The 17208-nt window shown below is 39.3% G+C and overlaps 1 protein-coding gene across 1 annotated transcript in view; it reads left to right on the top strand.

The window, feature by feature from the left end:
* The window catches only part of Gfral (GDNF family receptor alpha like), a 59259-nt gene that overhangs the window by 16116 nt on the left and 25935 nt on the right, over window positions 1–17208 (top strand). The window contains 3 exon segments of the mRNA XM_063252420.1: window positions 8787–8865; window positions 9165–9488; window positions 12318–12568. Coding sequence (XP_063108490.1) covers window positions 8787–8865; window positions 9165–9488; window positions 12318–12568 — 654 coding nt within the window.

Genomic DNA, 17208 nt, shown 5'->3' with positions numbered 1-17208 from the left:
TGCCATTTGTATATCTTCATCTGAGAAACATGTGTTCATCTCAGATACCCATTTTTGGAGAAGGTGTTTGAATTTGAGGGGGGATGTTTTTGAGTTCTGAATATAAGTCCTTTGTCTGAGAGATTGCTGGCTATTTATTTGTTTTTTTTAAAGGATTAAGCTATTCTTTAATTCCTTCCAAATGAAAGGCTTTTTCACCAATTTAAGCTTTTCTCTTTGTTTATAAAAGTGTTTAATATTGTGATTCCCCTTCCAAGTACTGCTTTCGCTACATCCACAAATTTTGTGTTTTAATTTTATTCAGTAGTTCAAAAATACTTGTCCTATGACCTCCCCTTTGACTCACAGTGGTACAGCAAGCAGAAACACTAATATTACACCCCAGGATTTGGAGGCAGATTTGTTTATGTTGATGGGCACTGATTAGGATCATTCTCAAAATAACAGACCCCAGTCCTTGGTGCCCTAGTGCTTATGTGGGATAAGCAAGCAGAAAGTACAGAAGCAGAATGGTTTGTTGATTGAGGACTGGTTCTTACAGTATGCACCATAGTGACCAGCTATGCATCAAACCAGCCATTTCTAAGAAACAAAAGTAGCAGAATCTTTAACCAGAACTGTTACCTGTGCAACTAGCAAATTGAAGCATACTGGCTGGAGGGTATACATCTTCCACTGTATTTCTTCTCTGTTTTAATTTGCTCAGCAAATCTTTGCTGGGCATATTACATGTGATCTGATACAAGGCCAAGCAAGAGGCACTAACACTGGGGCTGTCAGTGGTCCTATGATGGGGCTTAGTTAAGCTCCCTAAGACTGAAATTCCTACAAGGAGTTTCTGGTTTGTTTTCCCCATCACAGTGTTTTTAGGACAAGGCATGATTTAAGCCCATCTTTTCTGTAGCAGTCCTGTGAATGATGCCCTCAGGCTTCGCCTGTGCATGGACTAGCTTTGGGTGATCAGAGCAGGGATTTGAGTTCCTTGTTTCTTTAGAGTGAGCTTCAGAGGAGCTGTCTGGTCTGGGTAACTCTTTCAGAAATTCAGAAGGGCTCTGAAATAGTGTATCTAAGACTGAGTTCTTGAAACCTTAAGTGCTGTTAACGTGGTGTGTGCACCAGTGACTATGGTTTAGCTGGTCTTCCTAAACTGGTTACAAGAATTTCCTGTAGGGAATTCTTTCAGATCTTTATGGCCTGTATGCCACATGTAATTTGCATTTAATATTTAATAGTTCAGCCAGGTTTTGAACTATTTCTGCTACAAATGCAGGCCCATTATTACGGCCAGTTTTCAAGGATAGGCCATAGCTAGGGATGATTTTTCATGGCCGGACCCCATAAACTTTTGTTGTCTCAGTCAGCCTGAGTAGGTACAGAAGAGCACCAGATCATGCCATTTCAGGGTCAAGGCTAGTAGCACAGATGCCAAAGCCGGAGCTGGTTTTAGGGAGGTAGGTGCCAGCTCTGTGGCTTGAGCTTGCAGAGCACATGGTGGGGGCAGGTTTGGCTATGATCCAGATGGGCACTCAGGGACTACCAGGTAAAATTCTTATGACTAGGATTGATGTTTCAGTCAGTTGGAGAGGCCTTGAGGGTGCAGGTTTAGTGTTGGTGGTGCAGGTTTCCAAACAGCTGCAGGAAGTGGTAACAGGAGAGCTTTGATCAAAATAATTAGTCCAAGGTGACCACTGCATATCTAGCCTGTCCTAACAGAGTTGCTTTCCTTCATAAACAGGGTTTACTCAGCAACTGTCAAGGGCTTTATTTTACAGCTATTCCAGATATGAGTGCATGTGGCATTGGGACAGTTAGGTCTGGGCATAAGGAGAGCTTGTCAGCTTTCTTGGTCAGAAGGACAGTGGCTATTACAGTGTAAAGGCAAGGGGAGATAGCCTCAGTGAGTGAATCCAGGTATTGCACATGTAGGTCCCTGGGTGCTCCCAGGCACTGACAGTGTGGGCTAGTGCCATTGATTTTGTGAAGTCAAAAATTCAAATTTTACAGAAGCCAGAAGTTCTGAGAAATTTGCAGTTTCTGGTAACCAGTTTCTCCTAGATATTGTAGCAGAGATTTTGTGTCTTTTTAGCAGGCTGCCTGGGTGTCATTAGTCATCTAGGAAACTTGTTAAACAATTTTTGAACCTCTTGGATGTCAGTCCAGGCCAGTTAACCTTTGAGTTCAGAACTGAGGTCAGTCATGGTAGCAGGGTAGAAATACACACATAGATGGCTCTAAATGGAGAAAACACAGCAGTTTAAAGACAACATCTTTTCACTGCGTGATGAACCCAAAAGGTAAACAAGGAGCACCATGGAGGACAGATTCTGCGAAGTGGGAAGAACATGTGCAAACAGGAAGGGGAACGAGGTGGGGGGAGGAAAAGAAGGGGAAGGGAGGGAAAAAGGAAAGAGGAAACATGGAAACAAACTTTCATAAATGGGGAGCAGGGGTGGGATTTAAGGCAGCAGAGAAAATGAGGAAAACAGTTAAAGTGCGTTTGTAAGGTACAAATTCACTCTGATGAATGTGATCAGTAGGTATGACAAATACAAACTAACAAAAAACGAGATTGAAAATGAAAAGGCTATTTAATGTAGACAATAGTGAAAATGATTGAGGAACATGTTTGTAAAGGCAGATTTCCAGGAGAGTGGAAATTCACAAACGTGAGAAATAATAGATCACACGAACTTTGTGCCAGGTATGGCACAAGACTCCTGGCAGTCCCAGCACTCAGGAGGCTGAGGCAGGAAGACCTTTGCAAGTTTGAGACCAGCCTGGGCTACAAAGTGAGCCTGAACTGCATAGCCAGGCCCTGTCTGGAAAAGACAAAAAACAGAACAAAAACATTGTATGTATTTTACATTGTGTGATTTCTAACAATCATCATTAAAATTTAGTAAAAAGTCAATAGTAAATGATAAGGACAAAATTCCACTAAAAGAAATTTAGCATGAACATTATGTAAGTCCATAAACTTTTATGAAATATCTCAATTTTTTAAGTCCAAGATTATTTGTAATAGCTCAATCCCTTCAAGTAACTTTTCAATGAATTTTGAAAGATCGTGGGTAATAAACACTTTCTAATGCCATGTCCTATATAAAGGCATGTAGAAATCATAAATTTCCTTGGCGTTATCATTTCTCTCATCTTATTTATAGAAGGAGAGCCAGTGCTGCCCTCAGGGTTGGCTTCACCGCCAGCCATCACACAGTGGTCCCCCAGGAAAGATGTATTGTCAGCGGCTGAACAGCAGAGCGACTGTGTCACAGCAGCGCGCATCTGCTGGGAATCTCAACACTGCGCTGCATTGTACGAGAATTTCAGCAAAGTCTGCAGCAGAAAGGCCAAAGAATGCAAGCATCCCGGGGGTAGGCAGCTCTGTGCGGCCCTGAGAAAGAGCTTGACAGAAACTCTTCTGTGGACCTGCCAGTGCAACAATTCTTCCCACGTCGCCTGCAGTCAAATCTGGAAAAGTTTGTTCGAAGACGTTTGCATACAGGATGCCCAGATGAACGAAGTTCCCACATTAAGTGAGGACCTTGGCGTTGAAGTCGGTCAAGACAGTGTTTCAGGTTGGTATGCGGAAATGAACTCAGGAGCGTTGAGTGTAATCACAAAAATGGTTGCAAATATTTATTCTCTGATATTAACTCAGTCATTTCTGTATCTGTTAATCCTGGGAGAGTAAAACAAAACACTCAGTACCATTAACTTGTCCAAAAAGAATTATGAAGTAAAAGAAAACCAGGCTGAAGGGTGGACACAATGTGAGCTTCACTGCTTCATTCATTGACTCATTGAGCAAATACTTGTGGAACATGCACAGTGTCCTACGTTCTATGCTGTGCGTTTTAAAAATAATTGCTCCCTCACTGAAGGAGCTTACTATTTTTATAGCTTACTGTTTTTAATATTGGGCAAATAAATGATATATGGTAAGATTGGTTGACTGATTGGCTGGCTGACTTGATGAGTGATCAGTTCTGAGCACCTACTATGTTCCAGGCCATGTGTTAAGCCCGGGAATCAACAAGTTTAGGAAACAAGCAAAATCGCTGCTCTCTACCAACACTCTCGCAATCTGAGGAGTTTGCATAGGTTCCCAGAGGTTTGTGTACCCAAATTATAAGCAGGTGGGCACCCAGCAACAGAATCTATAGAAGGGACCCAGGTTAGACAGAAGCAGAAATTAGGATGCAGTAGCGTTTGTGCTAAGAACTTAACTGTGTCCAGTTTGGCTGCAGACGCAGGCCTTTCAGATGGACCTCCTCTCGGGGAAGGGAGCCGCATAGAGCAGTGGTAGGCATGAGCTGTCCCTGGAAAGTTTGTAACCTGTTGCCTAAATCACAAGCAGGAATCTGTCTTTTGCAAAATGTTTTACTATTTAAGAACAAATATTTAGGGTAAACATTATGAGTTACACTTATGACACAAAGAAGTGCTTCCTAAGTGTTCTAATTTCGTGGTGTACATGGAAGAAATACTGGTAGATCCCAGGAGTATAAATGAGTGCAACCTCACCGGGGCCAGGGAATCAGCATTTTGGCACATCTGTGAGCCATCAGGTGCACTTTGTTGGAAAAATAAGCTCAACTGTGTTTAAAATTCAACTACAAGTATTTCTATATATATTTTAATAAAGCACTGATAATTCTACTTCACATAACAAACATTTCTTACACAGTAAAGCCCAACAAAGAAATGGAATATAACACTGATGTGCTGAATCTTAAAATTCTCTGTCATCACTGTAAAACAAAACAACATCTTCGAATGGCACTGTCATGAAGTGTAATAAACTCACTTATACTTCTTTATCTATTACTTGGTTTTTAAATTAGCACATGTGTGTAGCACATGACGAGCACGTTCATCGTGGAGGATTTGTACCTGTGGGTAACATGTCTTAATTCTTTTTTAAAGATCCCTTTCCCCTTGCTTCTCTCCAGCCCTTCCCCTCATTTACATGAAGCTCTCTTTCCATTTCTTCTTCAATTATTTGTCTCCTTTCCAATCCTTTTTCCCTCTCTTCCCTCTCCTTTCCCCAGTCTCTTGTTTTCCTTCCCCTCTGAAGAAGCTTTTCCCACTTCCTACTGTCAATTCTCTGTTTCATATCTTGTGTTTTGGCTTGCTCACATGAAAGAGACAACAGGCTTGACTTACTTTACTTAGGATTATGATCTTGAGGTGCCTTCATTTACTAAAATTTCACTTACCTCTCTTTATTACATTGCAGAATTCTATGGTACATAAAGACCACATTTTCTTACCCACTCATCTATCGATGGATAGAGGAGCTGTTTTCCAGGTTTAGTTATTATAAATTGTGCTATCATAAATGTGGGTGTGCATGGATCATCATAATAAGATGGCTTTAACTCTTTCTGAAAGCTACCTAAAAGGAGACTTTTTGGGTCAAAAGGAACCTCTAGATTCCCCAGTGACAGTATCAGTTTACATACCAACCAACTTATAATTTACGTCCCTAATGATTTATACACCTCTGTCCTGCCCTAAAGCCTGTTAACCGGCAACTGTTATTGGTTGGTTACTGGGCAGTGGTCATTCCTTCTGGAATGATGAAATCTCACTATTGTCGGAATGGCCAGCCATGTCCAGTATTTTTACATGTACATACTGACCATTTGTACTTCTTCATCTGAAAAGTGTCTCTTTGTTTCAAGTGCCCATTTTTGAATCAGGTCTTTAAATGAGGAGGAGCTAAATTTTGTATCTTTATGTATTTAGATATTAGTCCTCTGTCTATGGAGTAGCTGGCAAAATTTTTCACATTAAATAGGTTGTGTCTTCACTCTTAATGATTTTCTTCATGGTGTAGAAGCTTTTTAATTTAATGTGATTCTGTTTGTTAATTCTTTGTAATATTTATATGCAATGATGATTTTATTCATAAAGTGTCTACACTTATATCTTCAGAAGCTTTATTTACCTATTTATTCCATTTTCTAGCAGACTATGTGTTTTCGTTTTAATGTTTATGCCTTTGGTTGATTTTGACTAGTTGAGTGACTGGTGAAAGATGTGGGTCTAGGTTCAGTCTTCAGCCTGAGCAAAGGCAGTTCAGTTCTCCCAATACCCTTTGTGAAGAAAGAGGCTGTGTTCCTTACAGTGAAGACTTTTGGCCCTTTGTCATCATATCTGTTCAATATCATCTTTGAGACACAAGCCAAAGTAATTAAACAAGAAAAAGAAATAAAATGAATAAAAATAGTAAGAGAACAAATTAGATTGACACTCTTTGCTGATGAAATGATCCTATACATAAGAGATACCAAAACTCCACCACAGACTACTAGAATTAATAATATAGCACTAATAACCAAATTTGATAATAACCTAGAATTAATGACCAAATTTGGTAATGTAGCAGGATATAAAATTAACACCCCCAAATCACTAATGTTCCTGTAGACCATGAACTCACCAAGAGAGAAATTAGAAAATTGAGCTCTTAGTGGTGCATCACAGCATTCACACAGGGAAAAGAGAAAATTGACAAGAGAAATATCTTTAAAATATGTGTACTTCAAATAGCAATGAGTACTAAGAAGAAAATTAAAACACGGAGGAAAAAAAGGTCTGAATGGATGGCCTATAAGTTTAGTAGAATTGCCACAAAAGCATTCTGAAGAAATTAACATTTGAGAAAAAATTTTTTAAAAAACTAAGGAATGAGCCAGATGGATGCTTGGGTTACAGAAATACAGAAGTGAATCTGAAGTCCCGAGCTGTGAATCTGTCTGGAGACTATAGAAACAGAAAGACACCAGCTAGAGATGAGAGAGCAAGTGAGAGGTGCAGGAAGAGAAGGCTGAATGCAGTAGAGGGCAAGAGCAAAACCTTGGCTCGCTCTTAATTTTGATGCTGCAGTAAACCACGAAAAGATTTCAGTCTGCAGAGAGTTGTGGTCTTTGATGAGATAGTTTTTGGCTTTTGTACTGAAAACTAACTGAGACCCAATGTGGAAGCCCAGTTGTGAGATGTCCACAGTGCCACAGAAGAAACATTGTGGCGGGATGAGCAATTACATGGGAATGCAAGAAAAAGTGAATCCAAGGTTACTCATCTTCAGCATTTAAGCCACTGTTTGAAATGCCTTTGTGTGCAGACTTTGCTCAAAGGGTGTGTTCACACCCTCAATTATACAGCACATATATATGAATATCACATGAAATTGGCCTTGCTTGTGCAGAAAATTGATTGCAATCACAGCATATAAAACAGCATCCATCAAAAAGTGAAATTTATTTTCTCACATTGAAAGTAACTCTTTTGTTGTTTGGGGAATAATTTCTCTTATAGTAGGTTAGTTACTCCACCCAGGCTACTGTAACACAATGTCACAGGTTTAAAAAACAGGATTGCATTTTCTCACAGTTCTTCCGGCTGAATGTCCCCACTCAAGGTCAACCAGAGTGTGTTTCTGAGGAGTCCTCTCTCCTCCTGGCTTGTAATAGATAGCCATCTCTTATTCTCCCCTTACATCTTCTTACAAGAGGGCTAAATCTACCCCCTCTGGGTCCCACACGTATGACCTCATTTAATCTTATTTACTTCTTTTAAGATATCCTCTCCAAGTACGCAACATTGCAGTTAAGGGATTCAAAGATGCGTTTGGACCCCGGGGCATTTTCTGGGCTGTTTTAGTGCAGACTTAACGATATGTCTCAATGCACAGGTATTAATGCATAGCAGAAAGTATAGCCTGGAATTCTTATTTTTTAAGAAAATTACACAACTCACTGAGATCTGCTTGGTGGTATTTAATTTCATAAGGAGTAGTAAAAACATAGATGTAGGAATATCAGCACTTCCTTGGAGAGAGAGTGGTTGGCTGAAGAACAAACAGTGTTCCTAGACTGAGATTTAATCAACAGGAAAATGAAAAACAACACCTATCAAGGCCATCTGGGACAGTACAGGAGGTCTGAAGAGGTCATGACATACAAGTGGTGGGAAGGAATTTCCTGCGATCATATCATCCTCTGTGTGCAGAGGGCTGGCAGGCAGGTATACGAACAGAAAGCCCATAGGGAGAGAAACTGAGTCATGAAGGAACGTGTATACCACAACATGCATTAACACCTTAATAGCTGATGGCAAAAATGTAATTTTTATTTTAAAATGAACCTCTGGCCTTACTATCTCCCTCTGACATTATCCATGTATCTGTTAGTGTTTTTCATATTTTATTTGGGTTTGGTCACTGTGTCTTCCCAACCAGGTTACAGAACGCTTAGTGACGGAAGTTACAGAGATCACCATTCACGTGTTGCTTGGTGCTCTGTTCCTTAAACGAAGGTTCTGGACTTACGTGGCTACTGAGTTCACTTCTGTCTGGTTTGCCAATCCCTCATTAGAATTCCTAAAAGTTCTTGGAGAGTAAGATCTTCTGAGGCGGAAACAGTCTTTAAATTGCGTATCTATCCAGTTAAGACTGTAGCGGAAAGGGATTTCTCTGTAGACAATATTCTGCACTTGCCTTTCTGCAATCTTCATTGACATCAGCACACATGGCCTTGTCATTAGTGTTTGTTTAAATATTTAAGTAACCAAATCCTCAACACTGGGTTCTTTAACTCAAGTCATAATACAGAAGCTTATTTATTTCATCTCAGCCTCAACAATTTTAAGTGTCAGGGCTTAAATAAGTGTCAGATGAGCTGGTTTGTGTTTAGCTTGATCATTCATTCAAATATTTTCCTAAAATTTTTAGAAAATCTTTCAGTAATGAATTAGTTTCTTTGTTTTCCTTCTAGATAACATCAAAGAGGACAAAAAATTCAAGTAGAACCTAATTACCCCTTCCCACCATGATAATTTTATGAATTATTTTAAGTTTTACCTTAAAGGGGCTAGGGATTTATCTCAGCAGCATAAGCGCCTGCCTTGCAAGCATGCAGTCGTGAGTTCGATCCCCGGTACCAACAAAAACATAAAAGACCAAAAAAATAAAAAATAAATAAAAAAAAAGTTTCACTTTAAAAAGTAGACAATACAGTTTAAATATATAGTTCTTTCAGATAGGCTAATACCAACTAAGTGGCATAGCCTACCAGTTACAGTATTATAAAATACAGGCAAATTTTTACATTTCTTCCACAGATGATGTGACTGTGGTTGCTTTCAGGATCCAGAGGGATGCCCTCCTGTCTGGAAATCATGGAGGCCTGTGTTGGTGACGTGGGCTGTAATGCACACTTGGCCTCTTACCTTAAAGCATGCTCAGCCCAGGGAAGCCTGTGCGATCGGGACCACTGCCAGACGGCCACACAGTCCTTCTATCAGAGCGTGCCATTGAACGTGGCCCAGATGCTGGCCTTCTGTGACTGCGCGCCATCGGACACCCCATGCCAGCAATCCAGGGAAGCTCTTCACAGCAGACGCTGCATGGCAGACTCGGGCCCACCCCCTACCTGCCTCAGTGTCATTCGCAGCTGTCGTGATGATGAGTTGTGCAGGTGAGCGAGGGCACACGGCCCTGACTCTGTGATTTTGCACCTTGTTTGTCCTAGTGCAGTCCTCACACTTGGGCTGGTTACATTAGCTCCAACTCCTGTCACCATCTGTTGGCATGCAAGGCTTGACGCTGCAGTACACATCTAGTGTTCTCTTTCGAAATTCAAATGCAGAGTAGCATTGGAAGATGAAGAATTTAGACATGTCATGGTAGCTGGGAAATAGTGCCACCAAAATGGTGCATTCTTTCTGAACGAGTGAATGAGTCAAGAGTCCAGGTTTGAACCCCAACTTTCTTCTCTGTTTCTAAGTGTGATTATAAAAGGTTGCACGCATGGTAGAAGTTTATTAAGCTGACGCTTGGAGCTTTAAAACAGATCTTTTCTGTCCCAGGCTAATGCTCGCAGAGCAGAAGGCAGCTTCAGCAGATTGGACCCGTGTCAGGAGCGTGCCCCTTCTCTTTGTCTGAGTGTTACTCAGTCCTGTCTTTGGTCCGTTAGGAGATGCTTATGAAGCATCTATGAGCACGCTCAGCGTTAGTGAACAAGAGATAAAAATGCCTGTTCCGTGCATTTTACACAAGCACTTAAAAATAAGAAAATATATGTTATTATAAGGCAATGAGCACCCCTGAAATTAGGAAAGGAGCAGAAGGAAGAAGGCTATGATGGCTCACAGAGCTGCAGTGCAGAGGAACAGGAGTTCCCGTCTGAAGCACTTTGTCACGGTTAAGCCTACACAGTTTTTTGTCTTTTGTAATATACTTCATAGCAAAAGGACTGCATGTCTTCAATTCCTTTTAGCAAGTCCCTCAAAGAATACTTTATAGAGATGATGGAAATATTATATAATATTAATATTCAATATGAAGAGACAAATCATTTCATTTCTCTAAGGGAAACACTTTTGCCCTAGGGAGATTTATAGCATTTATATTAAATTATTGTTCATGTAATTTAGATTTTTAAAAAGTTTCCAAGTAGGAAACCTTTCATCACCCCCTTTTTGCAGAAAAACCTGTACATGACAAAGCAGACCACTGAGGTTTAAAACACTATTTCTGTCCTTGTTTCCCATTGGACTTGGATGGGCTTGAAATGCCTTGAGTTTCTGAAAATACCAAAAGAGACCATTTCTCATTAATTTTGTTGCATACATATATCCCTTGGGAGAAAAGATTATATTTTGCCAATTATAAAATTTTAGAAATTTATTGAAAATTATAACACATATTTTCATATATAAAACCTCACATGCATGGAAGAACTATTTGTTTAGAAACTAGTCTGCTTTTTAAAAGTAAATCTCTATAATACACCTATGTATTATAAGTGATGTGGTATATATTCAAAATTGTATATTAGATCACAAAGGCAAGTGTAATATATTTCATGTGCAAAAATTATGGAAACCATATATTTTGTCTACAATGTAGCTAGAAATTAACAGCAAAAACATAGACAAAATGTTCATTTTCTTTTCAGAGATTAGATTTTTAAATTCTTTCTTAGAACAATGAATCAAAATTAAAAATTGAAGAATATGAAAAATTGGGGTAATAAAAATGTTACCATCAAAACTGTTCAAGCTAAATTACAGATTTTAATTTCAAATATTTTACATATCTAGTCTACTTTAATAGTTTTAATTAAATATTCTTTAATTCATTATATTCACAAAATTTCACTACTTGTTCTCCAAATTAAATAACTTCTACAAGCAGATAAATTTTACAATTTAAATATAGCAGAGCAAGTTCAAAAAAGAATAAATTGCATCTAACTGTGAGCTTATTTTCTGTCAGTTTCCTGGATGACACTACTTTTAAAATTTACTTATCTTTGATATTTTACTTTAACTGACTTGAGGGCACATATTTATCCCTCCCGTCTCAGAATCTTATGCTTATGCAATTTGTGGTTTTCTTAGTTATGAATTTTAATACACATAATTATTTTTCTGCATTATATTAAAAACCTGACCTTTTGAGGTAATTTAAACATAAGATTATTAAAAACAATGTGGCTTTTGCTTTTTGAACAAAAAAGCAGTGTATGGACAAACAAGCTCATGCCTGCCACATGCTCAGCTCTCATGCCCACAAAAGGAAAAATGCAATTTTGGCTGATAAATATCAGTAGCTCCAATGAGAAGAATGTTCCTGTCCTGTGAAAGTTTTAAAAATGGAATAATTGCACGTTATCCAGATTTTTATTCAAAGCTATTCCAGCAAGAGTCAAATAGGTAGTCAGGAAAGTGATCGTGGATGCAGGTCCAATGGATTATCTTAGCCATAAAGTGAATCTGTGATGTTTTACTTTACATTAGCTCTGCTGTCAGAAAAACAAGGCATTTTGTGAATTCTAATTAGTCTGCTCAGAAATGTAGAAAAAGAACACGACACCTCTATTTCTGTAGCAAAACTGGCTTGGAAGCCCAAGTGCTTATTTGAAATCACTTGATGCGAAATCGTGGCCAAATTCTAGCCACAAAACCACATTAGACTTAAAAACTCTTGCTCCTAAATCTCTCAAGTAGCTCATGCTGCAAATCATCACCCACTGAAATAAAGTTAGTAATGAGGGAAAGTGCAACTGGGGACTCCTCCGTTTCGCTTCTGTCTTTCATCACAAAGCACAGTCATTCACAAGCTTCTGCTACTGTTTCTTCCACGAACCTACTGGGAGATTTGAATGCACCATCTGAGTATTCAGCTATGTCCCGGAATCCAGAAATATCTTGTTTTCTTTTAGTGTCTCATTAGCATTATCTGTTAATGTGAAATAACATTATTCAAAATCTCATTCCAGTGCTGGCTTCTTTGTTCCTAGGAGGCGTTACAGGACATTTCAGTTGAAATGCTGGCCCCACGTGACTGAAAAGTGCCATGAAGATGAGACCTGCATTGGCACTTTAAGCAAACGGGATGTCACATGCTCCGGAAGTGAGGACTGCACAGCCGCTTACATTGGCATCCTTGGGACAGTCCTTCAAGGCCGGTGCACATGCAGGGGCACTGCACAAACTGAAGAATCTTTGTGCAAGATTTTTCAGCAACTGCTCCATAGAAAATCATGTTTCAGTAAGTTCTTCAAATACAGTCTGTCATCGTCTACCAGTATACATGCATGTACCTGTGAGTCTAATGTCTATCTGTCATGTTTCAACCTTGTGGGATTTGTTTGTTTGTTTGTTTTTGGTTTTCTGTTTGCTTCTTTGCTTGTTTTTGTCTTTTTGAAACATGCTCTCGCTTTGTAGTTCAGGGTGGCCTCAAATTCACAGGGATCCTTCTGCCTCAACTTCCCAAGTGCTGGGATCACAGGCATTTGCCGCCTCATTTGTGTTTTTAAGTAGTAATCCAGCAAAGAAAATTTACAATTGCTAGTCCTCTTTAACATCTATTTTCCAATTGTGTTCTCAGTGTTTGCTATTTTACTAATGTATTAGGAAGTAATTCACTTAAAAATTTACATGATAGGCCACTCCTAGTTATCATTTATTGAATTCAATGTCAACAACAAAATGTTTAACCTATCAAATTTTTAAATTAAATGGATTAGATGTTCACTGATAAGAATTAAGCCACTCCAAAAACATTAGCTCACAAAAATAATAATTTATTTGATTCCAATTGTCTACACTGGGTGTAGGTCCACTGGTGAGTTCTCCTGAGTTTTGTCTAGGGCTGCTCAGGCAGCTAAAGAAATCTGGTGGCTCTACTGAGACTTGATGGTCCAAAATGGTGCTCTGTGAGCATCACTGGCTGGTGGGCATGGCTCTGCTCCAGGTGGCCTCTTCCACCATGTAATCCAGGCCACTTCCATGAGGCAGCAGAATTACCAGTGGCTAAGACCTAATATGCAGGTGTTTACCGAGTGTCTACTACTGTCTTATTGTGAATATTCCATTAGATAAAGATGTCACGGGCCAGGGGTATAGTTGGGTGGCACAGTGCCTTCCTGGCAAGTGTAAGGTCCTGAGTTTGATTCCTGATTCAAAAAAAAAAAAAACCAAAAAAGGCATGTTGCCAAGTTCAGTGCCACTAGAGAAATGACTACGTGAGGACACCGCTGGTCAGGTGTAGTCACTAATTTAACAGTTTAATTTTTAAAAATTAACAATCCACTCTGTAGCACTACCCTAACCTGGGTAAAACATACTTAGCCTTCAGTTTAGTTTTGTCTCCTCTTTAACATGTGCCTTTGATAGCCAGCCTTCTAATGCTAAAATGGAAGACATGTTTTTGAAGCTATTCTTTGATCTAATTTAGAGATAAGAAAATTGAGGTTTTGAAATTTAGTTTGTCAACATTCTGAAAGTGAGCACGTGTCAAGAGAGATTTTTCTATGCAATCTAAGGATATGTTCAGGTGTTAAATCAGACTTCTCCATATCAGCCTTCAAAATTAACCCATGAAATATTCATGCCCTAATCCCTCTCCAGGTCTCCTGAGCTCTTGATTATAACCAAAAAACTTCAGGTACTATATTTCCAGTAAGAAATAATGGGTGGTATATGTTTCATGACAAATTAAATCTTTATATTACTGGAAATTGTTGGACAGATACAGACAAAGTCATATATCTATACATTCCTATCTTTCCACATATAGATATATGTATGTCTATATTTATTCACAGATACCCAGTCTTTAACTTTTTTTCATTTTTCTATACAGATACTTAGGTGATACATACTAGCCAATGTGATTGACGCAAAATTTACCATACAATAAACTACAGCTAGGACAGTGCTCTGTGGAATACCTACAATTTATACAAAAAGTACTACAGACATTTTAACTGAAATTATGATGGTTTGTGGTATTTCAATATTGAATACCAAATAGTCAAATGAATTAAACCAACAGCAATATATCTTGTTATATGACAATGTTTATTTATCAATGGGTATATTAAATAGCACAAAAAAAAACACACAGATTCTACAGTACATAGTAACATAGTTTGTTGGGAATGGATTCTCTAAAACTATCACTATAGGTATACACATTCTGAATCAAAACATGTTTTGCTCCATGTATTTTTTATTATTGTGTTTGTTTTCATGTTTGGCTCCTGTGACCTTATTGACCAAAATACGTTTCTGGAAGGCAGCAGTAGGGGACATTTAGAATCCACAACCGGTAAAGTATTATATTAATGCTCGGAAAAAATGAAAATTCAAGGCTATTTCATCTTTCTTCACTTGAATTTTTGTTAGGAAGTTTTCTTCTTTAATATTGTCCCCTGAAACGAGGTGTTTTAAGTGATAGGACTAAGGATCCTTATAGGCTTTGGTCAAACTTTTTGGCACTTGAATTAATAGCAAAAGTCTGAAACAAAAAACCAAGCCTCAGGCATGGCGAGTTCAGGTAAAGTCTATCTCCTGCCTCAAAGGCACAGCAGGACTGCAAGGACACTTTGTGAAGGAAACGTTTCTGACCACCACGCAGACCTCTGACGCCAGCCCTGCTCTCTCTTTTATTTTCAAGCATCGCTGCCGTGTATTTCCCATACCTCTGCTTCCTTCACCTTGCCGGAAAGGAATAGAACTAGTAATCGTAGAGCGACTAGCCTCTGAGCACCTGCACTCTGCCATATTTTCTCATTTCATCTGAACCAATCTGCGATCTCTTACTACTGACATCTCAACTTTACCGGAGGAAGTTAGGGGATGAAAGGCTTCAGCCTTTGGGCTCAGGACGTATGACCCTGTAGGGTTCCCTTTTATTTGGATCCATTACATTCTTGGGCTTGCAAAATAGTAAGCAAGAAGGGTTCGTGCCGCATCTTTTCAGTATATCCTGCAGCCTCCTGCGCACCAGAGGCTCATGCCCTGTTCTCAAAGCCTCCCTGGAGAGCCACAGAACCTCGTGTGCGCCAAAGGGACCAGATGTGACAGAGGAGCCTCCTGTGTGCTGTGCCTCCGAGGCCTGACTCTGCTGCTCTCCTCCAGATTCACAGCCGGCTTGCCTGTTCCATTTTGTAGCAGAGCACACACAGTGTTGATAGAGAGATAAAGGCCACAGAAGAGAGACTGGCTGGGATAGAGAGTGGTTAGGACAGGATTCGGCTTTGCAGAATGTCCACCCTCTATGCTTTGCCTGAAGCCATTTTTTTTTTTTTTTCCTATATGCAATAGTCACAAAAATAGGAATGGTGATAAGAGCAGTTTACATCTAAAGACTCAGTTCTTCCTGTTTGGAGAATTTTTGAAAAGAAGAATATATGTACCTCATTAATCCTAAGAAAGTGGAAAGCATAGAATTTCAAATATAATGCAAGCTCACACAACTGTAACATCCACAGAAATAAAAATGTATACTTCTCACAATCCTATTCTTAAGATAGCTAACACTAAACCAATTGCGTTTTTTGTTTTTTGTTTTTTTTTTTTCCTTTTCTTTTGGTTTTCTTGAGACAGGGTCTCTCAACCTAGTTCAGGCTGGCCTTGAACTCATTTTGTAGTCCCGGCTGGTCACAAACTTGCAATGATCCTCTTACCTCAGCCTTCACAGTGCTGGGATTATTGTATAGTCTTTTGAAAGTTTTCTTTACTTTCAGAGCATAAATATTCTGAATACTTCATATAGACTCATAAACGCCTCCTCACCCTGATGCATTGTGTACACTCACACGCGTGCTTACACACACACACACACACACTTTAATGATTTATACATATTGTTTCACAACTTGCTGTTAAAATTTAAAATTAAGTGGTAAGTCCATTTCTGAATTTGCACATTTACAGTGATTTATTTAAAATAAAAATGCTGCATAATACCCTATGGCAGTGGTAGCAAATCTATGGCAGACATGTTATTTGTTTTTCTTTCTGAGAAAAGATGTTAATGTACAACCTGTGTTTTCTAAACTAAAAGCTGTGTCCAGGTTCAAGCACTCCATTGACACTTTGCAGTCCATAAGTGGTTTTGGGTTTCAGCCCACCCTGGTCTCTAAAAGGTTCCCCATCACCATCCTGTGAAACACTCACACACCTGGTTAATCAGTCTCCGGGTAGCATGGGCGCTAAGGCGTGTGTGCTGTTTGTCACAGGTCTCGCAGTGCTGTCACAGGTCTCACAGTGTGAGGCGCCACAGAGCTGACTTCAGTCCAATGTCCCACTGAGACACGTCTGCATGTTTAAATTTGGCAGAAACTGGAAAAATGCTTGTTCTAATGATACTCTTGGAAAAATAGTATTGCTTTTCATTTGATTTTTAGTATAAATAACTACTTTTAGTGGCTTGCTTAAAACTTTAGGTTTCTTCTTCCCTATTTATATTCTCTGCTTCTTTAATATCACTAAATGGCCCACTGCTGCTCACTTCTGTCCCATGAGTGGGTGTGAAGCCCTCTGCCCGCCATCCCGAATTCCCTGTCTCTTAGGGCAAACTGATGGCCCGGTCTGGTGTCAGATCCAGACCTGCTGGGAGCAGAGTGGTCACAGAAGGGAAACTCACTTCACACTTCTCCGAACTGGCAGTGGTCTTCCCTAGCAGGTGGCTTGCTTTATGTGTGTAAAGGACTGTTTATGCTAACTAATAAATACTTGCAGAGGAAAATTTAAAACTTTAGTAAATCAGTGAAAAATGGTGAGTTTTAGGGCTCAGTTTTAGAAACTAACACTTGCCATGATCTTCAGAAAGTTTTAGGAAACCCTCAACATCAGATCTTTTTTCTCCCAAAACAGAGAAACTCAAACTCCAAATTTAGT

The sequence above is a fragment of the Cavia porcellus genome, unplaced genomic scaffold, assembly GCF_034190915.1.
Source record: "Cavia porcellus strain 051 isolate PalLab524CR breed Dunkin Hartley unplaced genomic scaffold, mCavPor4.1 scaffold_7, whole genome shotgun sequence".
In the NCBI taxonomy this organism is placed as follows: domain Eukaryota; kingdom Metazoa; phylum Chordata; class Mammalia; order Rodentia; family Caviidae; genus Cavia; species Cavia porcellus.
This window is presented reverse-complemented; position numbering and strand designations above follow the sequence as displayed.